This window comes from Myxocyprinus asiaticus, chromosome 42, assembly GCF_019703515.2.
Source record: "Myxocyprinus asiaticus isolate MX2 ecotype Aquarium Trade chromosome 42, UBuf_Myxa_2, whole genome shotgun sequence".
Lineage (NCBI taxonomy): Eukaryota > Metazoa > Chordata > Actinopteri > Cypriniformes > Catostomidae > Myxocyprinus > Myxocyprinus asiaticus.
The window spans coordinates 2,427,349-2,450,476 of NC_059385.1; the positions used below are offsets into that span (position 1 = coordinate 2,427,349).

Sequence of the window (23,128 nt, forward strand, 5' to 3'; positions counted from 1 at the left end):
CTGTGATATGTGATTACCATATTAAGAATACCATAATACATGGAAGAAAAAAAAATTATATATATATTACCATGGTGCATGTCCAAAAACACAGTCTTTCTACGCACTTACGAAAAATACTGTGGTGGTACCATAGTACAGTAATTATATCAGATAATAATACCATGGTACTGAACTATTAATATACCATATTCATATATCATGAGATTTCGATGGTACTCCAAGGTAGCAACTTCAAATAATACTCTCATATTAGTATGATACAGTGTCCAAAGTACCATGGTAGTAGCGTAGTACTTTTTTGTTTGCTTGAGCAGTAATCATCACGCAAGCAGCGCCTTCTAGTGGCCAAAGAATTCTTACACAAGACAATGACACTATGGCTCTTGTTGTTTATTCAACATTTGCACCTATGCAATAGATTCCCACAATACATGACAATAAATACACAAAGGTTCCTGTACATTTTCAACAGCTATTACAGCTGTACCATGAACTCGTTATTTACAGTCATAATCAGATACTACAAATGAACATTTTTACACTTCAGGCAGCTTGTGTGTCTTGTTCAAATGACACACAAATACTCCACATGTTCAGTTATGTGAAGAAAAAAAAGAAAGAAAGAAATAAGCTAAAATTACAAACCGGCAAGAGACATTTGTCAACATATTATTTGGAGTGACCTGTCAGAGTCGGTTCCAAAAATATTGTCTTGCAACATGTAAAAATTTCTTAAATACTATTCAATGCATATGCAATACTTTACAGTCGTTATATTACATTTTTAAATCTACTGTTACACGCTGTGCACATTTTCTCCTATAAATACAAAACCCAAAGTGCACGGGCCGGTCCAGGACCGAAGCGCTTATCCACCGTGGAATGTCAATTTCCACCATCTTGTCATTAACACACTCACACTTGCACAGTTTAAAACCTTACGCATCGCTTTACTGCATGATAAATATGCCTGGGAGTTTCAACAATGCAAACATATTGAAAAAAGGTCAGAAGTGGAGAATAAATGATGGAAAGAATTTGGGATTCTAATCGCAATTTCGGACATTTTTGCGGGTCATGGAAAGTGTCTGAATTGAAATACTGCGGCGGCCGCTGTGTTTGCATGGAATGCTGAAACTTAAAGGAAATAATGTGCATGTGAAGGAGGAAATACTGTGTGCATGTCACACCGATGACTTTAATGAGATGCTCCACAGGGTTCTTCACACAAATCAAATGCAAATGTAAAGCAGCCTTCTGTAAATTCATAAGAATGTGAGCATGTAAAACAAATATTCGGCTTAAAAAATGTGTAATTTACAAACATGGAAATCACAGTTTGGAAATTCCCTGATATTTCCAGGTTTTGTATGTCTGTGGGAACCGTGATTATTGTACGAGTGCAAAAATCTCTATCGAATGGAATGTGGTTATACATTAAGTAAAATTCTCACCTCATTCCACAAAATCAAAACCTCCAAAAATGAGGTAGCTGGTGTGTAGATGTTGGCTACTTAAAAAAAAAAAATCCTATAATTATAAATGTTTTAAGTATAGCTCCAACTATTGCACAATGCAATTCTTTCTTTGACAGAAAAACTGAAAGGTACGATTTCACTAAGTACTAATGTTATATTTAAAGTAATATTGTACTATTTAAAAGACATACAGAATACCAGATCTGGTTACACATGAGTAATGTACCATTATTCGCTGAGCACAAGCGTAAAGTCAACATGAAACGGCATTCGCAACCCATTATACTTCCTAAATCTGTATTTCAGAGTGAAACAGAATATGCAAAGAAAATAATGAAGGGTGAAACTTGATTTTTTAAATTTTTTTATCAGGAACTGATTTAATGGTGAAAAGTGGCCGATTGGCCGCCGGCCCCATTGGCTGAAACTTGAGCGGCCTTGATGACATCAGCAGAAATGGAAAGTTGTTTCAGAGGCAGAGCAGGTTATTAAACAGATTATTCGAGCACAATAGCGATGTGTATAAAGAAAGGAAATAGAGTTGGACCAATAGTGGATTTTGCCGATACCGATAACTAAGGTGGTAGAAAGGCAGATAACTGATTAATCAGCTGATAGTTTATAAAATAAATGTATAGAATGCTAAAAAAAATTGTTGTCTTATATTAATATGACGGGCCAACACACAAAGACTCCAAGAGTCAAAAATAAATAAAATCCTGAATGCAGTTTGTCGTTCAACCAAATTCCCAATAATAAACAGAAAATAATGAAGATTTGGTGCATAATGCGGGACTTATAATGATAAACCAGCCTGAAACACATTGGGGACTCTTATTTTGAAATGAAGGAGACTTGGCCCCATTACAATGCTCTATATTAAGTATTTACCAAATTGAGCTTTTTATTGCCTTTATCTTCACCAGGTGAAGTTGAAGAAATGATGTATGTGCTGACGGTATGTGCTGATGTGCACGTTTCCATATAGTATTTTTTTATTTTTATTTTTTTGCATGACCTCACTTCAATTTAAAATACTTGATTATCTGATTTAATTAGAATAACAAAATATGCATTGAAGTGAGGATAAAAATATGGATGAATATTGTCAATGATGCAAAATTTAGATTCCCACGAGGCAAATCCCCACGAGGTCCGTGATTGTTCTTATTTCTCTTCTTGAATCCGCTGTTATACTATAGAACCAATCCATTTTAAATGTTGTGTCCTCCAGCACTGGCCACAGAGAAACACAGAGGAATAAAAAATAAATAAATGTAAAAAAAAAAAAAACTATTGGCGACTATCAGCATAGATTTTTGCCGATAACCGATAAAATCGGTAAAACCGATATATCGGTCTTCCTCTAGTAAATGGGGTCAATTTTGATTTCAAGTTGACTAAAATGTGAGACAAAAGATTTTGACTGTTCCCTACACTGCTGCATAGAATGTTTACCTACTCACACACAAATTTCACACAACTTCACCATAAAGTCGTGTCCATATGATACAACCAACTGGCCTAAATAACTATGTTAGCATCAGTAACTACTCTAGACCAAACCTCTGGTGCTCTATATCTTCGCTTTGGTTAAGATCACCACAAATACTCATCATGCACTTGCAACCGGATGCATTTCTAATCTATTCAAACCTTTTCATTCCACTCAGGATATGTGACTTTAAGGCTTGTGTACGGAAACCACGGCATCTCGTCAACTACAACGATAAGCTTCAAGACACCACAAGCTCCATCAACGACACACTTTACTGCACTTCGCCCGAAGATCTATATACATGAAGAGCTCTGCATTGTAACTCCAGAAGAACCAATCAAACCGAAGTTCCTCGAGAACCAACCAGAACGCAACTCTGTTTCCACAACAGCGTATCTGATCCCAATGATCAAGCCCTTAGTGTATTGATTCAGTTGTGTATTTAAAGTAAAACAATGTACAAATGCTCAATAAAAGCCGATATCGGCTTGTGACCGATACCCCTTTAAAACCGATATACCAGAATAAAACAGACTAAATAAATACTGCACGCTCCCAAATGTAAGTCGCTGAATGGGGGAGGGTTTGTGATGTTTTGATGCTTTCGTTTCTCTATTCCAAACATCATTCATTTCAGGAATCAGTCACACATTGCTGTCCTCCAGCAGAGGTTCGAAGTCTTCGTCGCTCCCCGGCAGCGGGGTGTTGGTGTGGGCTCCCGCCAGACTCGTGCTGGTCTTACAGCTCAGGCAGGGAGACGCTGGCGGTGTTGGGTCGTCTGGGATGAACAGAGCGACTACAAATGCAACCACCACCGTGCAGGCGCCAAGGAGGAATGGCGGACCAGGGATTGCTGTCTTCTACACGAGAAACAGATGAAAGGAAAGCCACATCAGAGGAAGGACATATCACACAAGATGATAATGAATTCTTCCCATGAAACAGCCAGACTGACAGTAAAGATGAACGTTTACCTCCGTGGGGGTCTGTAGGGGGATTGCATAGTCAGGTTCAATTGATGTAATTCCGCTCAGCTCTACGTTAAAGAGGAAGAAAATGAAGCCGTACAGCGCGGGACCCAAACCGTTGCAGAGACCCCGAATTCCGGTTATCATTCCCTGGACCAGTCCTGAGAAAATAAACAAACACAGACATCTTATATACACAATATAAACTCTAAATTACACAGACTGAAACTATAAAAGACAACATGAAATTTAAATTGACCCTACTTACTTTCTTAATACACGTTTTTATTGTGAACAGTGCATCAGTGCATGCTGTTCCAAAGAATCAAATCAAATCAAATGAAATATCTTTCTCCGCCTCTGAAATAGCTTTCCTTTTCTGCTGATGTCATCAAGGCCAAACGGGCGGAGGAAAATCATTTATGTTAACCAATAATATCAAAGCCCCATCCAATCAAATCCAGATGGGTAAAATCAGGTCCCGTCCTTCTTTATTTCACACAAAATATGCCATTATGTCAGAACATAACAAATGCATTTCATGTTGTCTTTAAAGTTAAAATATAATAGTGTGGTAAAAAGAGAGCAGATTTACCCTGTTTATCTGGATCTGCATTGCGTGACACTAAAGCGCTCACTGCAGGGAATGTTATGCTGGACATAGCTGCCACCGCGCCGGCCGCCCACATCATCCTAAATTACATCAAACATGACATCATTAAAAATGACAAATGTTTCTGGACTCGTTTTGACATTATTCAAAATATATATATATATAAATGTATGTACAGTATTTGCTTTGAAATGGCTTAAAATTGTGATTATTTTCTTACAACCAAACTACCAAGCCATTGTTGCTAATTAGAATGAAAGTGTTAAATGCAAGAAGTAAAATGCAGTTTTTTCAGTAATGAACAGACGGAAGGCACATTTAATAAGCATTAATATTAACTAGGGCTGCACAATTTATCGAAGAACTCATAAAGATTACAATTACAGCTGCCACAATAAACTAATCATGAAAAGTGTCAAGTCCTCAGGTATACTCCATTTGTGTCTACACTTTATATTTACAGTGTGTTTTTAGCAGAATTGAGCATTTTAAGTATCAGAGACTAGGGGTCGACCAATAGTGAATTTTGCCGATACCGATAACTAAGGTGGTAGAAACACACCAGTGATTTCTCCCCCTTTTCTCCCCAATTTGGAATGCCCAATTTCCAATGCGCTCTAAGTCCTCGTGGTGGTGTAGTGACTCGCCTCAATCCGGGTGGCGGAGGACGAATCTCAGTTGCCTCCGCATCTGAGACTGTCAATCCGCGCATCTTATAACGTGGCTTGTAGACGTAGCGCGTGTGGAGGCTTCACGCTATTCTCCGTGGCATCCATGCACAACTTACCACACGCCCCACCGAGAGCGAGAAGCACATTATAGTGACCACGAGGAGGTTACCCCATGTGACTCTACCCTCCCTAGCAACAGGGCCAATTTGGTTGCTTAGGAGACCTGGCTGGAGTCACTCAGCACGCCCTGGATTCGAATTCGCGACTCCAGGGGTGGTAGTCAACATCAATACTCGCTGAGATACCCAGGCCCCCACTGACTCTTATTTTTAAATTATGGAGACTTGGCTCCGTTACAATCCTCTATACAAAGGTATGTACCAAATTAAGCTTTTCAATAGCCTATATATATTTCACCAAATTAGGTGTTCTGTGTAAATGTATTTCACCAGATTAATTATTTTTTATTATAAGTGGGAGACCGACATTACAAATCCCAACAAGGTGTCACTGACTGTTTTTATTTAATCTCTAGAGGCCGCTGTCATAGTATAGAACAGAAGAAAAAAAATCTGCAACTATCGGCATAAATTTTTGCAGATAACGATAGTTCAAAAAGGCAACTATCGGCACCGATTAATCGGTTAAACTGATATATCGTTCTACCTTTATCAGAGACATGAATAATGAATCAGTGTTTAGATTAGTCTAGGCCCAAACAGAATCTGGCATTTTCTGTGCTGATTTTGTTGGAAAAATCTACAACATTTTGAGGAATGGATTGACACATGAACATAAAATATGTTAAAGTGAGTTGAGAGTACTACAGTCTTATGGCTGCTGAAAGTATTATCAAACTTGCTTAAATATTCAACAACAACAAAAAACACAAGAGGCAGGGAATGTGTGAAAATGTGCGCGTTATGCATGTCCCAATTCTGCGAAAATCTAAATCAGAGACGCCATTATACTCACAAGTTGCAATGATATGCACTTTTTAGGGCCAAATCAAAAGTGCATTAAAACCATTGTGATATCCCCACTATTGCTTCATTTGATCTCACCAGCAAAATAGTCACAAATATTAGAGGTCGACCGATAGTGGATTTTGCCGATACCGATAACTAAGATGATGGAAAAGGCAGATAACCGATTAATGGGCCGATAGTTTTTTTAAATCGATTTATTGAATGTTAAAAGATGTTCTTAGTCTTTTCTTACTATGACGGGCACAAACATAAAGGCAGCAAGAGTCCAGAATGAATAAAATCCCTGATGCAGTTTATTGTTCAACCAAAATCCTAATTATTAATTGCCAGAAAAAAATGGAAGAATTGGTGCATTGGTGCATGTAGGGACTCTTATTTTGAAATGACAGAGACTTGGCTCTGTTACAATGTTTTATAATGAAGTATTCACCAAATTAAGCTTTTTAAAGCCTATATATTCACCAAATGAATGCTTTTGTGTATGTGTATATTCCGGTGTGATGAGCAATAAGGTTTATTATTATTCACCAGATATGAAGTTGGAGACACAATATATACGCTGACAGGGCATGTTTCTATAAAGTTGCATTGTTCTTTGCATTCCTCGCTTCAATTTAAAACACTTGATTATCTAATCTAAATAACATAATATGCACTGAATTGAGGTAGGGCTGTCAAATAAAAATGTGAACATTCGTCGAATTTAAGATAAAAAATACACATTCTCTACAATATTGGATGAGTGCCAAGCACTGACAATGACATTCTTGGGCTAAAACAGACGCAGTGCAATGAAAAAAACAGAACACGGGTGTCTCACGGCACGTTTTAAAAATGCTGAATCCTTTTAAACAGACACAGTGTCCAGATATGCATAATTTCTTCACGAGACGCTGAAAAAAACACGAGGTATGGGTCAACGGTTAAAGATGTCCGTCTAATGCATGGTTACATAGAAAAAGACAGATGCGTTCGGAGTGAATGCGTCTCGCGGTAGTAAGCATTAGGTACGTACATGCAGCTGTATTTTAATGTAAACCTCTGTGGTACCGCTTGAGTCTGTGGTAGTATTATGGCACCAGTATAGGTACTGTGTGCAACACTAAGCTAACTTAGAATCATCCTTTGAAGCGTTTCTTTTCTTCCTTTCATTTCTTTTCTTGTTCTTTGCAATAAATCACAGTGCTGTGTGGTTTATATTGATTTTTGTGCCCTCTTGTGGACGTAGGACATAAATTTAAAAATGTGATGTCTTGTTAATTTTACCACTACCTGAAATAAAGTCTTTAAAATTGGAATGTAATTTGAATATTGGAAATATTTCAGTGAAAAATTAGAATTTAGTTTCTCAGCCCTGTTGACAGCACTAAAGTGAGGATAAAAATATTGTCAATGATGAAAGGTTTAGATACAGCAAATCCCCAGAAGTGTTTTTATTTCACCTCTAGAGGCCGCTGTAATACTGTAGCGTCCTCCAGCGCCGGCCACAGAGAAACACAGAGGAGTTAAAAATAAATAAAAACTATCGGCAAGTATTGGCTTATTTTTGCCGATAACCGATAGTTCCAAAAAGCAAATATCGGCAACGATTAATCGGTAAAACCGATATATCGGTCTACCTCTAGCAAATATATTGTGAATATTTTATTTATCACACAACCCTAATCAGGCCTAAGTATACTTTGTTTATTGGCGTGCCACTACGGAAAAATTAAGAACCATAGATTTTGACCAAAAGGTGTAAAGGTTTGGAAATACTCACCACGGCTCTGATCCTAAACCATACCAGGCCAACTGCAGAATCTGGAAACTCAAACCCAACAGAACTGTGTTCTTGTTCCCGATCGTCCTCATTAATAAAGTGAGAAACAGCGTCTGGCAAAGTCAAAGTGGCAGATAATGATTATATGTAGCGTAACGTTTGAATTGAATTACATAAAACTTGGGGCAAAGCTGCTAAAGTTGCCACTAATAAAAATGACGGGCATTTTTACTTATTCTTAAATGAAGCAGCTTTCAAAGCAACAAGTGTCAACAACTCACAGCTCATTATAGCGCTGCCTTTATTTCATTACGTTTAACTGTGAACTTTTAAAGGAATTCAATTCAATTAGACAGCATCTGCGAGAGCCACTTTCACACGCCGTCTCGGCAACTTAATGACACGAGTAATAAAGTAGAGTGAAGAATATTGCCTAAATTAAATACCTGCGCCACGATAGAGAGGATTCCCACCACGCCGATGAACACAGCGATCGTTTTGGGTGAGAAGTTAACGACCTGAGAGACAGAGAGATGGAACGCATCACTATCAGTGTGCGCCACTGGGTCTGAATCAAATGAACTCGGTTATGTCCAGTAATGAGCCGTCAATGAGCTAACTAACCGCTGCAAACAGTCGGACTGAATGCCACTAACAATTCAAAACAAATTCAAACTAGAACTTCATATATTTGATAAGATACTGGTTGTGTTCAGAATGGAATACTAGCATACTACGTGCTGTGCAGTATATACTGTACACTGCCTACTGTATCTTTTGAAATAGTATGTAAAACAGTATGCAGTATACATATTTATGAAAACATGAATTTTACTTATAAGTTATTATTGCATATTTTGGCAAATGTAGTAGGTCATTCGGGAATACTACTCATACAGAAGCATACTGTGCACAATATACATAATGCATACTGCAATATTAGAACAAGTAGTATGGTAGTATGCTATTCATACTCATACTTAGTCCTACTCGTCTTAAATTGCATGTAAAATAGGTCTTTTATGTCATTTAAAATGTGCTGCACCAAATACAATCCCAGCCAGAGATGTGAAGTCATGTGAGGTAATTAATCATTTGGGATTGTTAAACAATAGCACATATTGAAAAAAACAAGAGCCCAGTCATTGCATAAATTGCCCTGCAGGATAAACCAGTAATTAAAGTTTAATGCAAGCAGACAGATTGCTTAACTGGAGCAGCAGGGCATGAGGGCAAACAAATAAATACAGAATCTACAGTATACACTTTATTGCAAAAACCAATAAATAAGCACCCTACCTGACGCAAATAGAGGAAGAAGCTGGAGTACTGCCCCGCCTCGGGGAGATACGACAAAAACACTGTTATACAGATGAGAAGAACTGTTGTGTCCTGCCCAACTTTACGCAAAGACTGTAAAAAAAATAAATAAATAAAAAAACATCAATTACACGTACATTATCTCTAATATTTACTTATTCTAGTCTTTTCATGCAGAAGATACTCTATATATCTTCTGTAATATCTATTGGTAACCGCCATTCTGTTATGTGTCCTAATATTTGTATGTCTATTTATACGCTTACATTGTCTCACTGTAATTTTCTGTGTGCACTTGTTTGTCCTATCATCAAAACAAATTTCTTGTGTACGTGAGAACACTTGGCAATAAAGCTCATTCTGATTCTGAATTATATATATTATTAAAATAAACAGGGCTGTCAATAGATAATCGTTCTTAATCAAATTAATTACATGAGATGCTGAGACGAAGATTTTTAGAAGAATATTTCAGCTCTGTAGGTCCTCACAATACAAGTTAATGGGTATTAAAATGTTAAAGCCCCAAAAAGCATATAAAGGCAGCATAAAAGTAATCCATAAGACTCCAGTGGATAAATCAATGTCTTTAGATGTGATATAATAGGTATGGGTGAGAAACAGATCAATATTTATGTCCCTTTTTTACTATAAATCTACACTTTCACTTTTACATTCTTCATTTGTTTTTGGCAATGCCATTATTTGTGCATATCGCAACCTGCTGGGTAGGGAGGAGAATTTATAGTAAAAAAGGACTAAAATATTGATCTGTTTCTCACCCACAACTATCATATCTCTTCTGAAGACATGGATTAAACCACTGGAGTCTGATGGATTACTTATATGCTGCCTTTATGTGCTTTTTGGAGCTTTCTGGTCACCATTCACTTGAATTGTGAGGACCTACAAAGCTGAGATATTATTCTAAAAGTCTTAATTTGTGTTCTGCAGAATTTTCATTTTTGGGTGAACTGTCCCTTTAAATTCATACATCAACATTTGCTGAGAAAAGCCCCCAAATAAAGCTAATTCAATTTTGAATTATTCAAATAATTATAATAAAATATATCAGAGGTTAGCTTTTATATTTAATTATCTGTATCGGTCTGGTTGTTAGGCCAATATTGAAAGCAGATTTTTTTTTCTGATTTAAAGGGATAGTTCACTCATGTTATTCCAAATACCAACTTACATTTTGTTATGTTTGTCACACAAAGCTCTCATATGGCTTCGGAAAGCTTGAAATATAGTGCATGAGCTGTATGGACTACTTTTATGGTGCTTTTATTTTGTTTTCCTGTGCATTGTGAATCTTGACTGTTGTGGTCACTATGAACTGTCGCTGAATGAAAAAGAGCAGCGTGAAGATATTTCAAAATGTCTCCTTTTGTGTTCCATGGAAGAAAGTCACACAGGTTTGAAACGACACGAGGGTGAGTTATGAGTGAATTATGACAGAAGTCTCTTTTTTTGTTTTCATTAATAGTATGTTTCAAAAGCACTAAACCGTTTTCCATCTTTTCTACTGTACATTTTAACATTTTGAAGCCTGATTTCACTCAGCGAATATTTTTGTTTAAAAAACATGCTAAAGCCACCATATTGGTTGTCGACCATAACATAACAATCATCGGCTTATTTGTAAATCAGCAGTTCAGCTAAAAATAAATCGACATCATGCTCTGTGCTCTTACAGCAAACGGATCGGCCTGTTCCCAGGATATGGGCGCTCCCCATGTGTTGAGTCTCATTTTATCCGGCAGTGACTCTGGGACGGCCAGCAGTATGAAGCAGATGTCGGCCAGAGCGATGAGCGTCGCCAACAGCACCACCAGATTATCACCGTAACTGGCCGAGAGGTATGCGCCAATGGCAGGACTCGTCACCAGACTCGCCGCAAACGTCGCAGAAACCTGAAACGATAAAACGGTCACAGGCATTATTAAAATTTTTTATTTTTTATTTATATTTTTAGTAAGATCAGATGTTATTAAACTGTTTGAGTGTTGTTTAGATTAATTTTGTTTGTCTTGCTAGCCTGTATCTCGTCTACAATCTCAGAAGAGATCTCAACAATGTCTCAAACTGTGCTTAGATTTTCCAAGATACCAAAGTCTGCAATCGAAAGTCAAAGATTTCAATATGAACTTTTCTCATTAAATTCTGATCTGATCTTCACTGATCTGGGCAGTCTTTCCAAAAATGTATCACAGTCTGGGGTATATTTTTAAGAAAGTTGCTTACGAGTCCATACGCCGTACTCCTCTCACGTACATCCGTCACGTCTGCGATGTAAGCAAAGATCACAGAGAAGGTGACGGAAAAAGCGCCGGACACAGATATCATGGCGAAGTACCACCTGAAAACCAACATGACATTTGAGTGAGATGTCTTTAATCATTAAAACGACACATGGGAAAATGTGTTTATTTTGTGTGCTAATTTATAATCAAGGACGTGCACCGTTCAGAATCCCGACTTACCACGGACTGAGTCTCATGAGTGGAATAGGAGCACATGTGAAGAACACAGTGACCAAAAGAAACGATCGTCTGCCCCAAACATCTGACAGAGCGCCAATTAATGGAGCGCTCATGAACGACAGCAGACCCTGACGAACAAAAACAACACAGTCAACAAAATCAGCATGACAATGAGTCTGCTATGAGTTTTTTAATAGCCGATGTTGATACCAGTGTCTAGAGAGCATTAAACATCATTTAAATAAGATGAAAATTTACTAGATTTTGTAATATTAGTCAATGGCGATAATCTCAAAATGGCCAAATATCGGCCAATTAAACGGTCTATCACTGATGATCGCCACAGATATGGGCTCATCAGTAAAAGACATTTAAAAAACACTTACCTTCACTCCCTGAATGAGGCCATTTATTAAGAAGGTGTGTTTGGGGAATGTTTCATGTAAAACCTATAAAAATGAAAAATGCACAAACAATTATATAACAGTTTATAAGCTAGCAAAAATAACAATTTAATTCTTAAAGGAATGTTCTGGTTCAATATAAGTTAAGCTCAATCGACAGCGTTTGTGGCATAATGTTGATCCCCAATTTGGAATGCCCAATTCCCAATGCACTCTAAGTCCTCGTGGTGGTGTAGTGACTCGCCTCAATCCGGGTGGCGGAGGACGAATCTCAGTTGCCTCCACGTCTGAGACGTCAATCCGCGCATCTTATCACATTGCCGTGGAGACCTAGCACGTGTGGAGGCTTCACGCTATTCTCTGCGGTATCCACGCACAACTCACCACACGCCCCACCGAGAGCGACAACCACATTATAGCGACCACGAGGAGGTTACCCCATGTGACTCTACCCTCCCTAGCAACCGGGCCAATTTGGTTGCTTAGGAGACCTGGCTGGAGTCACTCAGCACACCCTGGACTCAAACTCACGACTCCAGATGTGGTAGTCAGCGTCAATACTCGCTGAGCTACCCAGGCCCCTAGGTCCATAACATTAAGTTTACATTCATTTATATAACAAGCGCTATAATGGTACTGTCACTTTAAGAGTTTAACGTGCATCTCACAGAATCACACAGGTGTTTCTGTTCATTCATTTACGAGAGAGAAGTCTTGGTTCTTTAGCGCATCTGTGCTATTTGTTATTAAAATTAACATTTCTTTTTACTTTTTAAACTGACTGTAATGAACAGTGAGGATATTAAAACACATTATTCGGGGCCTGGGTATCTCAGCGAGTATTGACGCTGACTACCACACCTGGAGTCGTGAGTTCTAATCCAGGGTGTGCTGAGTGACTCAAGCCAGGTCTCCTAAGCAACCAAATTGGCCCAGTTGCTAGGGAGGGGAGAGTCACATGGGGTAACCTCCTCATGGTCGCGATTAGTGGTTCTCACTCTCAATGGGGCGTGTGGTAAGTTGTGCGTGGATCGTGGAGAGTAGCATGAGCATCCACATGCTGTGAGTCTCCGCGGTGTCATACACAACGAGCCACGTGATAAAATACGCGGATTGACAGTCTCAGAAGCGGAGGTAACTGAGACTTGTCCTCCGTCACCCGGATTGAGCTGAGTAACCGCGCCACCACGAGGACCTACTAAGTAGTGGGAATTGGGCATTCCAAATTGGGAGAAAAGAGGATAAAAAAAGAATAATAATAAAATAAAAAAAATACACATTATTCAATGAAAGTGGAGTGCAGCATTTTACACGGAAGAAATGGTCTGCTTTAATCTCAAGCACATTTTCCAGGTTTTCCAGTACTTCAATTTCTAAAAGCTAAATTCAGGCACTTCAAGTACCTTGTGTGAACCATTTAAACAGTGTAGAAAAAAAGTGCAGAAGGGGGTAAAATCAAGCAATAAAGAGATTATGATGTTTGACGGGTCATTTTATTTATGATCACATGGACAGAAAACAATGTTTCAAATTTCAAAATATCAAGTTTTGTCGCGATATGGTTCGACGTTTTTTTTATTCGCGATATATAATGAAATTCGATATTTTGTCCCATCCCATTTGTCACCAAACCCTGAAAGGCTAATATGACTGTAAAAATGATGATTTAAACAACTTTACTGCTCAATTAATACACAAGTTTAAGCAGAAGATTTAATGTAAGTGCTTTTTATAAAATTATAAGCTTCACATTTCTACCTTTAAACTCTCCAAAAATTGACCCCACTGACTTCCATTGTAAGTGCCTCACTGTGACCTTGATTATTGCTTTTTTATAGAAAAGGAGGAACGAGTCGACATAATGCAAAATAAGGCAGTAAAAATATTTATCATGATCAATGTAAAATAAAGATACAGTATGCATAAGAAGTTGAAATAACTCCTAAGCAGAACTCACAGTAAGCATTGGCGTTGTGAGGAGACCCCAGGCGAAGAACTCCAGGAAGATGACCACAACAGCGTGATACACGCTGGGCTTCCCAAAACCCTGCTGGACCTGGAACATCATCAATATAAACAGAGCATTATTAATTAGAGATCAACTGATTAGATTTTGCTGGAACTGATAACTAAGGTGTTGAAAAAGGCAGATAACGGATTAATTGAGGTAGTTTTTCAAATCGATTTGTAGAGTGTTAAAAAACCGTTCTTAGTCTTTCCTTACTGTGATAGGCACAGACACAGATGCTCCTAAGAGTCCAAAACTAGTAAAATCCCAGATGTGAGTTAGTTGTGCAACCAAACTCCCATTGATGACTAGAAAATAATTCAGAGCTGGTGCATACCGCTTGACTTTTTAATTATAACCAAGCCCGAAATACACCGAGGACTCTTATTTTGAAATTCCTGTGCTTCCAGCTCACACAAACACACAAGGGAAACAAAACATGCACTCTTTCAATTATCTACTATGTATTACAATAGAATCACTATAAAGTAAACATTGTCAAATAGGCTACTAAATACTGTATGAGCAGTAATTCATCCACTGTAGATCATCATTCATCAATAGTTGATCATCAGCGTCGCTTTTCAATTGTCATATGTGTCTTTTCTATTACATTTTGCATTAATAATTGTGAATTAGTCCATAAACAGTGATGGTGACAGAGTATTTGTTCCATTAGAATGCTCCAAAAAGCAACTATCAGCACATATTAATCGATGAAACCAATAGGCAATGTCGGTCGACTTCTATTATTAATAATGCTTATTTTAATGTTGGATCAATGTGTGGCATGTTTCTAATAATTACAGCATTCAATGGGACTCTGGGACAAAACTGCACAAAAAAGAAAAGAAATTTTGTAATGCCGAAATGCACAACCCTCGTTCCAACATTAATATAATTTTTTCTATTAAAAAGATGCATTGACTCTCAGTAATTCACTCTTGCATGTGATGATTAATATGCACTTGCCTGCAAAGTTATATCATCTTCATTTGTCTTTTAAATGATAGATAAGGTGAATCAGTGTAATTTAATCCCATTTGTACATTAAACTCATTTCCTGGTTTCTCCAGTGAGTTCAGGTAAGGGGTAATGTAATGGATTCAGACATTTAACAAAATAACTGTTTCAAAGGAAATATTTTGGTCTTTCAATGGTCAGTTAAGCTCTTTAATGTTTTTTATTAAAGCTTGAAATTTTATGAGCACTTCTTGTGTAATGTGATGTATTGGGATGTCCCGGTACGATACAGGTATCGGTATCGGGTCCGATACCATAAACCGATACCATGTGACGTATGAATGTCATAAACATTCAGCCCACAAATTAAAATCACGTTATCTCCTAGTTAGATTACTTAACCGCAAAAGCTGCGATTTAATTACATAAATATAGTTTCCATGTACTTCAAATGTGAGCGCTTGTGAATGTGTGGAGACGGTGTTGTGCTGACGTCAGCTGCTCATACCTGTTAAAGCTCCTCATTGGCTCATACAGGGAAAACACCGTCATGAGCATCACACACTCTGTTTGTAGCAGATGACAGTAAACAGAGTGCAAATTCACATTGTAGCGCAAGGCACATACAGAGTACATACTTATTTAATTAAATAGCAGCCTTTTGCGGTTTAATAATCACTTTGAGTCATGTAGCGACCAGCTTTTCCAGAGTGGGAATCTGCTGTCATATCGTCAGAGCTCATTGGTCAAAACAACACAGAAATACTTCAAAATAAAAGCTCAGTCAAAATTAAAGGTACATTTATAGGAAGTATGACAGAAATATATCACTACTGTAAAATTATGTAATACTCACTGTAATACTACTACAACTAATAATAATAATAATAATAATAACAATAAATCAGTAGTAATTGTATTATGTCTAACATCTGTTATGCAGCACTTTATTTGACAAAATATAACTCCAATGTTGTGTTTTGGATTGTGCTGTGAGTTCTGTGTATACGCACTTAATTTGATAAAAAATAATACATTAAAAAAAAAATAGAAAATCAATTGTTATATTTTTATTTGATTCAAGTTTTTATTTATTAATTTATTTAAACACCATTTTGATGATAAAATTGAAATAAACTGTTGATATGGAGTTTAGGAAGAAAAAAACAAAACATTGGTATCGGCCATTACCAAAAATGAAGTATCGAAACTAGTACTCATTCTCATAAAATGGTACCGGGACATCCCTAGAGATGTGGTAATGCAAAAGGGCAAAATATACTGTACATCAATATTATAGAGGCAGGATAGAATACTACAATAATTATGTAGTGTACATTAGGGCTGCAATTAACGATTATTTTCATGATCAATTAATCTAACGATTATTAGAACGATTATTCGACTATTCTGCAATTATTGCAATGATTAATCATTAGATCTTAACCGATTATTCAGCTTGTGTCCCGACTTAAAAGTTTGTATTAAACGTGCTTACAACAATAAAGAGGACAAAAGCATCTTCTAAAAAAAAATACCTCTAAATGACATTCACTGAATTAAAGGGAAAAAATACTTTTTATTAAGTTTAATTCAGTAAAGAAATTCACTGCAGAAAATCCTATTGTTATCAAGTGTTTTTGTCTTGTTTTCCTTTTACAATTGTGTAAAAATCCTTAAAACAAGATACATTTACTTGAGAAGCAACATATAAGATATTTAGACTTGCTTTAAGAGAATGTGTCTTAAATATAAAGTGTATTTTGTATATAAGTGTATTTTGTATATAAATGTATTTTTTTCACTTGGTTATACTCCTGCGAGTGCAGTAAAGACAAAATATACTCATATTCAAGATCTATTCTCTAAAAGCAAGTCTAAATATCTGATATGTTGCTTCTCAGGTGAATGCATCTTTTTTAAAGGATTTTTAGATATTTTCAAATATTTGTATTTTTAATATTATATTCAACATTCTCAGAAAATAATTTTTATCTTCTGCAGTATATCTGCTAAAGTAAATGTACATTGTTTTAAAGGAGTTTTAGATATAAACATATTTTGTTGCAGTGTATAATGGGGTGAAGACTATCCTCTCTCACCTTTCTGTTCACTTCAATCCATCTTTAACTAAAAAAAACAAACTCTCTCTTATTAATAAAGCTGCGTATTGACAATGTTCTTCACGATAAGAAACACACAGTGACACATATATTATGATTCAATAAGTCATGAGTCATCACGTTATAATCTAGCTGCATTAAGCGTGTGCACTCGAGGGATGAGCGTCCCGTGACAGAGTGTACATCAGCCGGGTGCAGTTTCAATCTCTCCCCCTTAGATCGGGACATTCACACAACTCATAGAAGAGGCGCTGACCGCACAGAGAAATTACCGTTTCAGAGTTTGTAGTTATTTACATGATCTGCTTCCGTATTATTTGAACTTTAATAAAGCTATAACACATTAAATATAACTGCATTAAAGATGTAACGCCGGGGTGTTTCCTTTAAAGAGCTCCGGCTCCACTTATTCCACAACGAGAGTGCTTTTATATTTACTTATTTGGTATTTTTGTATAATTCCCCCATACTTTGCGATCTACATCACCTGAAGCTGTTTGGAAAGTTTTGAGTGCATCTGGACTGTGATCTGTATAAATCTTCCTCTCCTCAGTCAGGCGTGAACTGCAGTGCTGCTCTCATGCATCATCATTAGAGTTTAATGTGATCTCATGTTACGTTAAATGAGAGCAAGCAACAGTTAGCTTATATGAATGATAAATATGTTCATAAAATAAGTGAGCACACATACAGTATATGTGCCTTTTAAAATGGTCAAATATATAAAAAAACATATAATTAAGAGGTAATAATGAGAATATGCTTAACTCAACAGCATTAGAACCAGGGGCGGATCTACCGGGGTGGCATCGGATGGCAAATGCCTCACTAAGAAAAAGCATTGCTACCCCATCTGCCACCCCAGCATTAGAATCCCGATGTACAAAAAATAAATGTACATTGTGTAGGGGTTTATTCATTTCGAACTGTCTTAACCGAGCCCACAACACAGACCTATTGAGTGAGTGACCTAAGCAGCGGCCAATCGCATGATAGATTTCATCAGTGGCCAATCGCATGTTAGATTGCATCAGTGGCCAATCACAGACGTGCTGTGTTGCTGCATCGAGTGTACAGTGTTTGAGCACTCACGGCACAGGTTGACCCACGCACACCACAACAATGACAACATGGACAGACACATGGGAAAAAAAGAGTTAAAAGATTAATATCTCAGTTGTTTCTTAGTTGTCACTGAATGATTATAAGATACATCGCTTTCAATTATGGGTGCAGATGGATGAGACATGTCCTCAACACTTTTTGAAATCACTTTCGTCAGGTATGTGTATAATCCAGTTGAAACATCTCCAGTTCTTAAGTAGGAGTTTCTATTTCATCTGACCTGAGTGTGTTTTGATTGGAATGTGTTATTTTGAATGTTATGATGAGTGTTGTTGCGGCTGTTATTGGTGTCGCTTAGTGTCAGCAACTTATCTGCAGCTTGCGCTCTTTTCCGGTGGAATAGAAAAGCAAACTGTGTTCCACATCTCTGATGTACAGATGCAGATGCAATCTTGGTTTATTATATATAAAAAGTTATATTTGGGCGAAATTATATGTATTACAAACAAATCAACATATCAAAAATGTCAAAAATTGTTGCCGACAAAGACTACTTGGTGACCGCTAACTCCCGTATCATTGTTGTGACGGCCGGAGTGCGTCAGCAGAGGGGTGAGAGCAGACTGAACCTGGTGCAGAGGAATGCCAACATTTTCAAACACATCATCCCTCAGATTGTCAAATACAGCCCTGACTGCACTCTCATTGTGGTGTCCAATCCAGTGGATGTTCTGATTTATGTGACCTGGAAGCTGAGCGGTCTGCCAAAGCACCGTGTCATCGGTAGCGGAACCAACCTGGACTCCGCCCGTTTTTGCCACATCATGGCAGAGAAACTGGGCATCCACTCCAGCAGCTTTAATGGCTACATCCTGGGAGAGCATGGAGACTCCAGCGTGCCTGTATGGAGTGAAGCCAATGTGACTGAAGTCAGTCTGCAGAAACTCAACCCTGATATTGGCACAGATAAAGATGCTGAGAACTGGAAAGAGGCTCACAAGATGGTTGTGGACAGTGCTTATGAGGTGATCAAGCTGAAGGGATACACCAACTGGGCCATCGGCCTTAGTGTGGCTGACCTGACCGAGAGCTTGGTGAAGAACCTGAGCAGGGTCCACCCTGTTTCCACCATGGTGAAAGGCATGTATGGTATCAGTGAGGAGGTGTACCTGAGCCTGCCTTGTGTGCTCAACAGCAGTGGAGTGGGCAGTGTCATCAACATGACCCTGACTGACGAAGAAATCGCTCAGCTCAAGAAGAGCACAGATACGCTTTGGGGCATCCAAAAAGACCTGAAGGTCCTGTAGAACATCCGCAGAGGGCACAATACGCTCTCTGGTCCATAACTCTTTAACACACTCCCTCAGAATCTTTAAACACTCTTTAGCTCTGTCCTCCCTTCTCACTTGCTTTTGGGTATGGTTACTTTTGAACTACTTTTTCCATGGTGATCCATGTAGGCATAATAATCCAAAATGAGGAACGTCTCTTCTGATAATATGATTCTGTTATGATCAAAGGAGAACTTCAGGTTCTCCAAAGGTTCTTCACAATTGCACTTGTTAACTTGGTCACTTTGTGTGGGCAATGAAGAAAGAACCCACACCTCTCTCTTCTTCTTCTTGGCATAATTTAGTGAGATCATTAGGAAATGTTCTAATGTGTCTTTCTCTACTTAATTCAAGAGGAGAAAGGACCAAAGTAAAATGGACACAAATGTATTCTGTCTTCTGAATCATATTGGATATGTCAGTCATATTAATGAGTGTAAAAGATGACAACTGAAGTTCAAAAATGAATAAACCTGTTGAAACCTGAAAAAAAAAAATTAAAAAAAATACATACCAAAAATGTCATCAGGCATCAGATTAGGGTCCTATAGGTTGCCAAGGAAACGTGCGTAATAGTTTGACAACTGAGGGGAAAATAAGCGTTTTTTTGTATATGAACGGATCGGATGGAAAAAAACATCAACCATTATGTTATCTCATCATAAACACCTTTTTATTAAAAGTGTGCAACAGTAAGTATGCATACGTTAAGCTGTAAAGTAGCTAATAGTTAACATAAGTGTCTGAACTGAACATATTTAGTTTAGCCTGGAATACGTGTAACTGCAGGCAGCTCCCTCTCCTCTTGCAGCCGCTTTACCATATGCTTACGCACGGCAATGGGATCCAGCGTGCAAGGGGGTGGTCATTGTACTCCAATTTAAGCAAGATTGTTGATGATACATTGCATTGTTGAGCAGAGTGACACAGTAAACAAACATCAGTTCTGAAGTGCATTCTGTGTGTGGGTCTTTTAATGTGAGTCAGGCAGAACATCATTTCTTAAATTTGAGCCACTGCGCCTTTTCAGTGCAGAGCCACCAGGCTTCACATCTGCTGTATTTCCTACAGACGCCTTTTATAAATCATGTGGAGAGCGACTAGTCCACTACAGGCATCGCCTTAGTTGTAGTAAACTAGTCTATGCAACCCCTAGGGTGAATTAGAACCCGGAAACTCTAAAAACTAGAGGCAAAAAGTCACTACCAGACCAGTCAATCATGTTCTTAATTAAAGTGTTCATCTACTGAATAATAAAATCCCAAGACTGACAGTGGCAGTTGTAGAGATGAAATTACTATATGATGTGAAATATTTATTTGAGTGCTTGAATCAGTCAGAATGACTGTTTTTTAAAACAGGTCATTTAAAAGAATATTTTACTGTGCATAACATAATTAATATTCATGAGTGTCACAGCACTGCCCCCCACAGTACAACTGTCATACAGTTTTTATTTTATTAGGCCTAACTTTGTGTTAATGTTTGCTTTCAAATGGATTATTCCAGCAGTCACAAAGGTGATAGGCCTACAGGACTTTATAAGCAGAATAACATGGGATATGCATGCACTCTCCATCCATGGGTACACTTAACAAAATAAAACAATTTGGCCTGCATAAGGTGACATTTAGTTCAGACTGTCAGTTCTATATGTCAAGCTAAGGAACATATAGAATTTTTTAAAATGTTTTAATAGAGATTTTATAGAGATTGGTACCTAAATCCATAAGAACTAGGCATGGGCACTTGCTTTGGTGTTGCCACCCCTAATAGTCTTTATAACACCCCATGGAAAAATGTCTAGATCCGCCCCTGATTAGAACACAAGCGTTTGATATTACAGTGACACTTAGAAACAAAAACATCGGCACAGTTACAAATGTAACACTGAACACCCCAGTGATGTAATGAATACATGAGTGAAGATTCCGGGATCTCCATGACAACAGACTGCGCTCGTGAGAGGACGCGTGCGTCAGTTCTGTTGTCTCGTTACGTAATAACGCTGGCTAAAATAGCCTCATTTGGCTTCCATTTATCCGTTCAAAACGACAAATGTCACACATGACACGCGTTAATACACAACGAGAAACGTTACAATGACCAAACCAGACATTTAACGACACATAACATGAAGAAACTACGATAAAATCCCTGTTAAAATGACAAAAGAGTGTGATTTACCAGGTAGCCGAGGTGCGTTTCACACGCATACGTTTTTGGAAAATTGTGTTGATGATTATATATCGACACTATACGCCAAAATATGGTCTAAATAGACATTGTATTTAATTAAATGCGTTTAATAGATGCTGTCGACATAAAAGGGCAGATGCGCTCCAATGAATGAGACTTGACATGTAATAACACATTAATAGCACACATGACAGAAGCATGCATAACATGTCTTACCGGATTATCATGCTTCATTATAATTCTCTTGACCAGTACGACTTGGTTGGTATGTTTCGGATCTTTCTCGCCCTGGGCCATCATCATCTTCATCGTTATCTCATCACGTTGCATTTGAGTTACATAAAATCCATCCTGCTGCGTGCATATCTGCGATCCGCCGCCTCCTTCCAGCTTTAACTCCGGGTTCAGCTGTAAAAGCTGCTAAATATAAATTCAATCTTTTTCTTCAATTCTTTCAATCCACTAAAAACAGACAGTACGCCGATAAAATGGTGCTACACTTTCAATTTCTCTCCTGCATGTGTTGTTGATGATGAATACGTGAATGCAGCGCGCAGAACAGCGACTCCCTGCGGTTGCAGTGTGAAACAGCAAGCAGCTGTTCCTGAAACAGCCTCATAAGATACTCTTATGCAGTGTACCATAGAAGATGATGGTCTCTGCTGATCTGGACTCAGGATGATTGTCCAATTTCTCACTGGGCAAATGACAGAGGCACGTCACAGTTTTTTACCTTATCAGATGATGTTTGCCTTTTTCAGAGGATGTTACCAAGGCTCAGGCTGATAGATTATTTTGGAGGGCGTAATTTCATCTCATTACAGGCTACTATAACCTCCTGAGAGCAGAGTGTGCCGGTGAGAGAGTGTGTGACTCTCTTCTGCAACAGGTCTGAAACATCAACTGTAGATAAACAGAACTGTAGAGTGTTTTTTGGATTCTGAATGTTCATTTGTAGCCCTCCCATTTTAATTACTGATGTGATGTTATTTATACTATACCAATTTGCCAATAAAAATATGACAAAACATGCGGTCTGTTTCTGTAGTCATTTAAAAAAATGCAGAACTCCTCAAATGTGGAGACAGGTGGCAAGACGCCATCAATATTTACAATTACATTGTTTAGCCTTGATACTATAATTTTACATTAATATAAAAAATAGCTTATTTCGATATTTATAGTTGAACTGTAACGTTGGTTCGTGGAGAGAGAGAGGAGACACAGGAGTAACTTTCAAGTTTTTA

At 37.8% G+C, this 23,128-nt stretch overlaps 2 protein-coding genes across 2 annotated transcripts; one reads left to right on the forward strand and one right to left on the reverse strand.

Moving 5' to 3' along the window:
• Positions 1–384: 384 nt before the first annotated feature.
• LOC127433085 (hippocampus abundant transcript 1 protein-like) lies at positions 385–22,407 on the reverse strand. Its single transcript, XM_051684739.1, has 12 exons — positions 22,098–22,407; positions 14,150–14,248; positions 12,175–12,237; positions 11,789–11,916; positions 11,550–11,664; positions 11,000–11,218; positions 9,282–9,395; positions 8,429–8,500; positions 7,983–8,095; positions 4,543–4,640; positions 3,954–4,108; positions 385–3,839 (listed from the first exon to the last, which is right to left on the reverse strand). Exons 1-12 carry the CDS (start codon positions 22,209–22,211, stop codon positions 3,624–3,626), a joined length of 1,506 nt encoding a protein of 501 aa, XP_051540699.1. The 5' UTR covers positions 22,212–22,407; the 3' UTR covers positions 385–3,623.
• Positions 18,846–19,995, forward strand: LOC127432860 (L-lactate dehydrogenase B-A chain-like). Its single transcript, XM_051684338.1, has one exon. The coding sequence runs from the start codon at positions 18,846–18,848 to the stop codon at positions 19,656–19,658; it is 813 nt and encodes a 270-aa protein (XP_051540298.1). The 3' UTR covers positions 19,659–19,995.
• Positions 22,408–23,128: the final 721 nt, after the last annotated feature.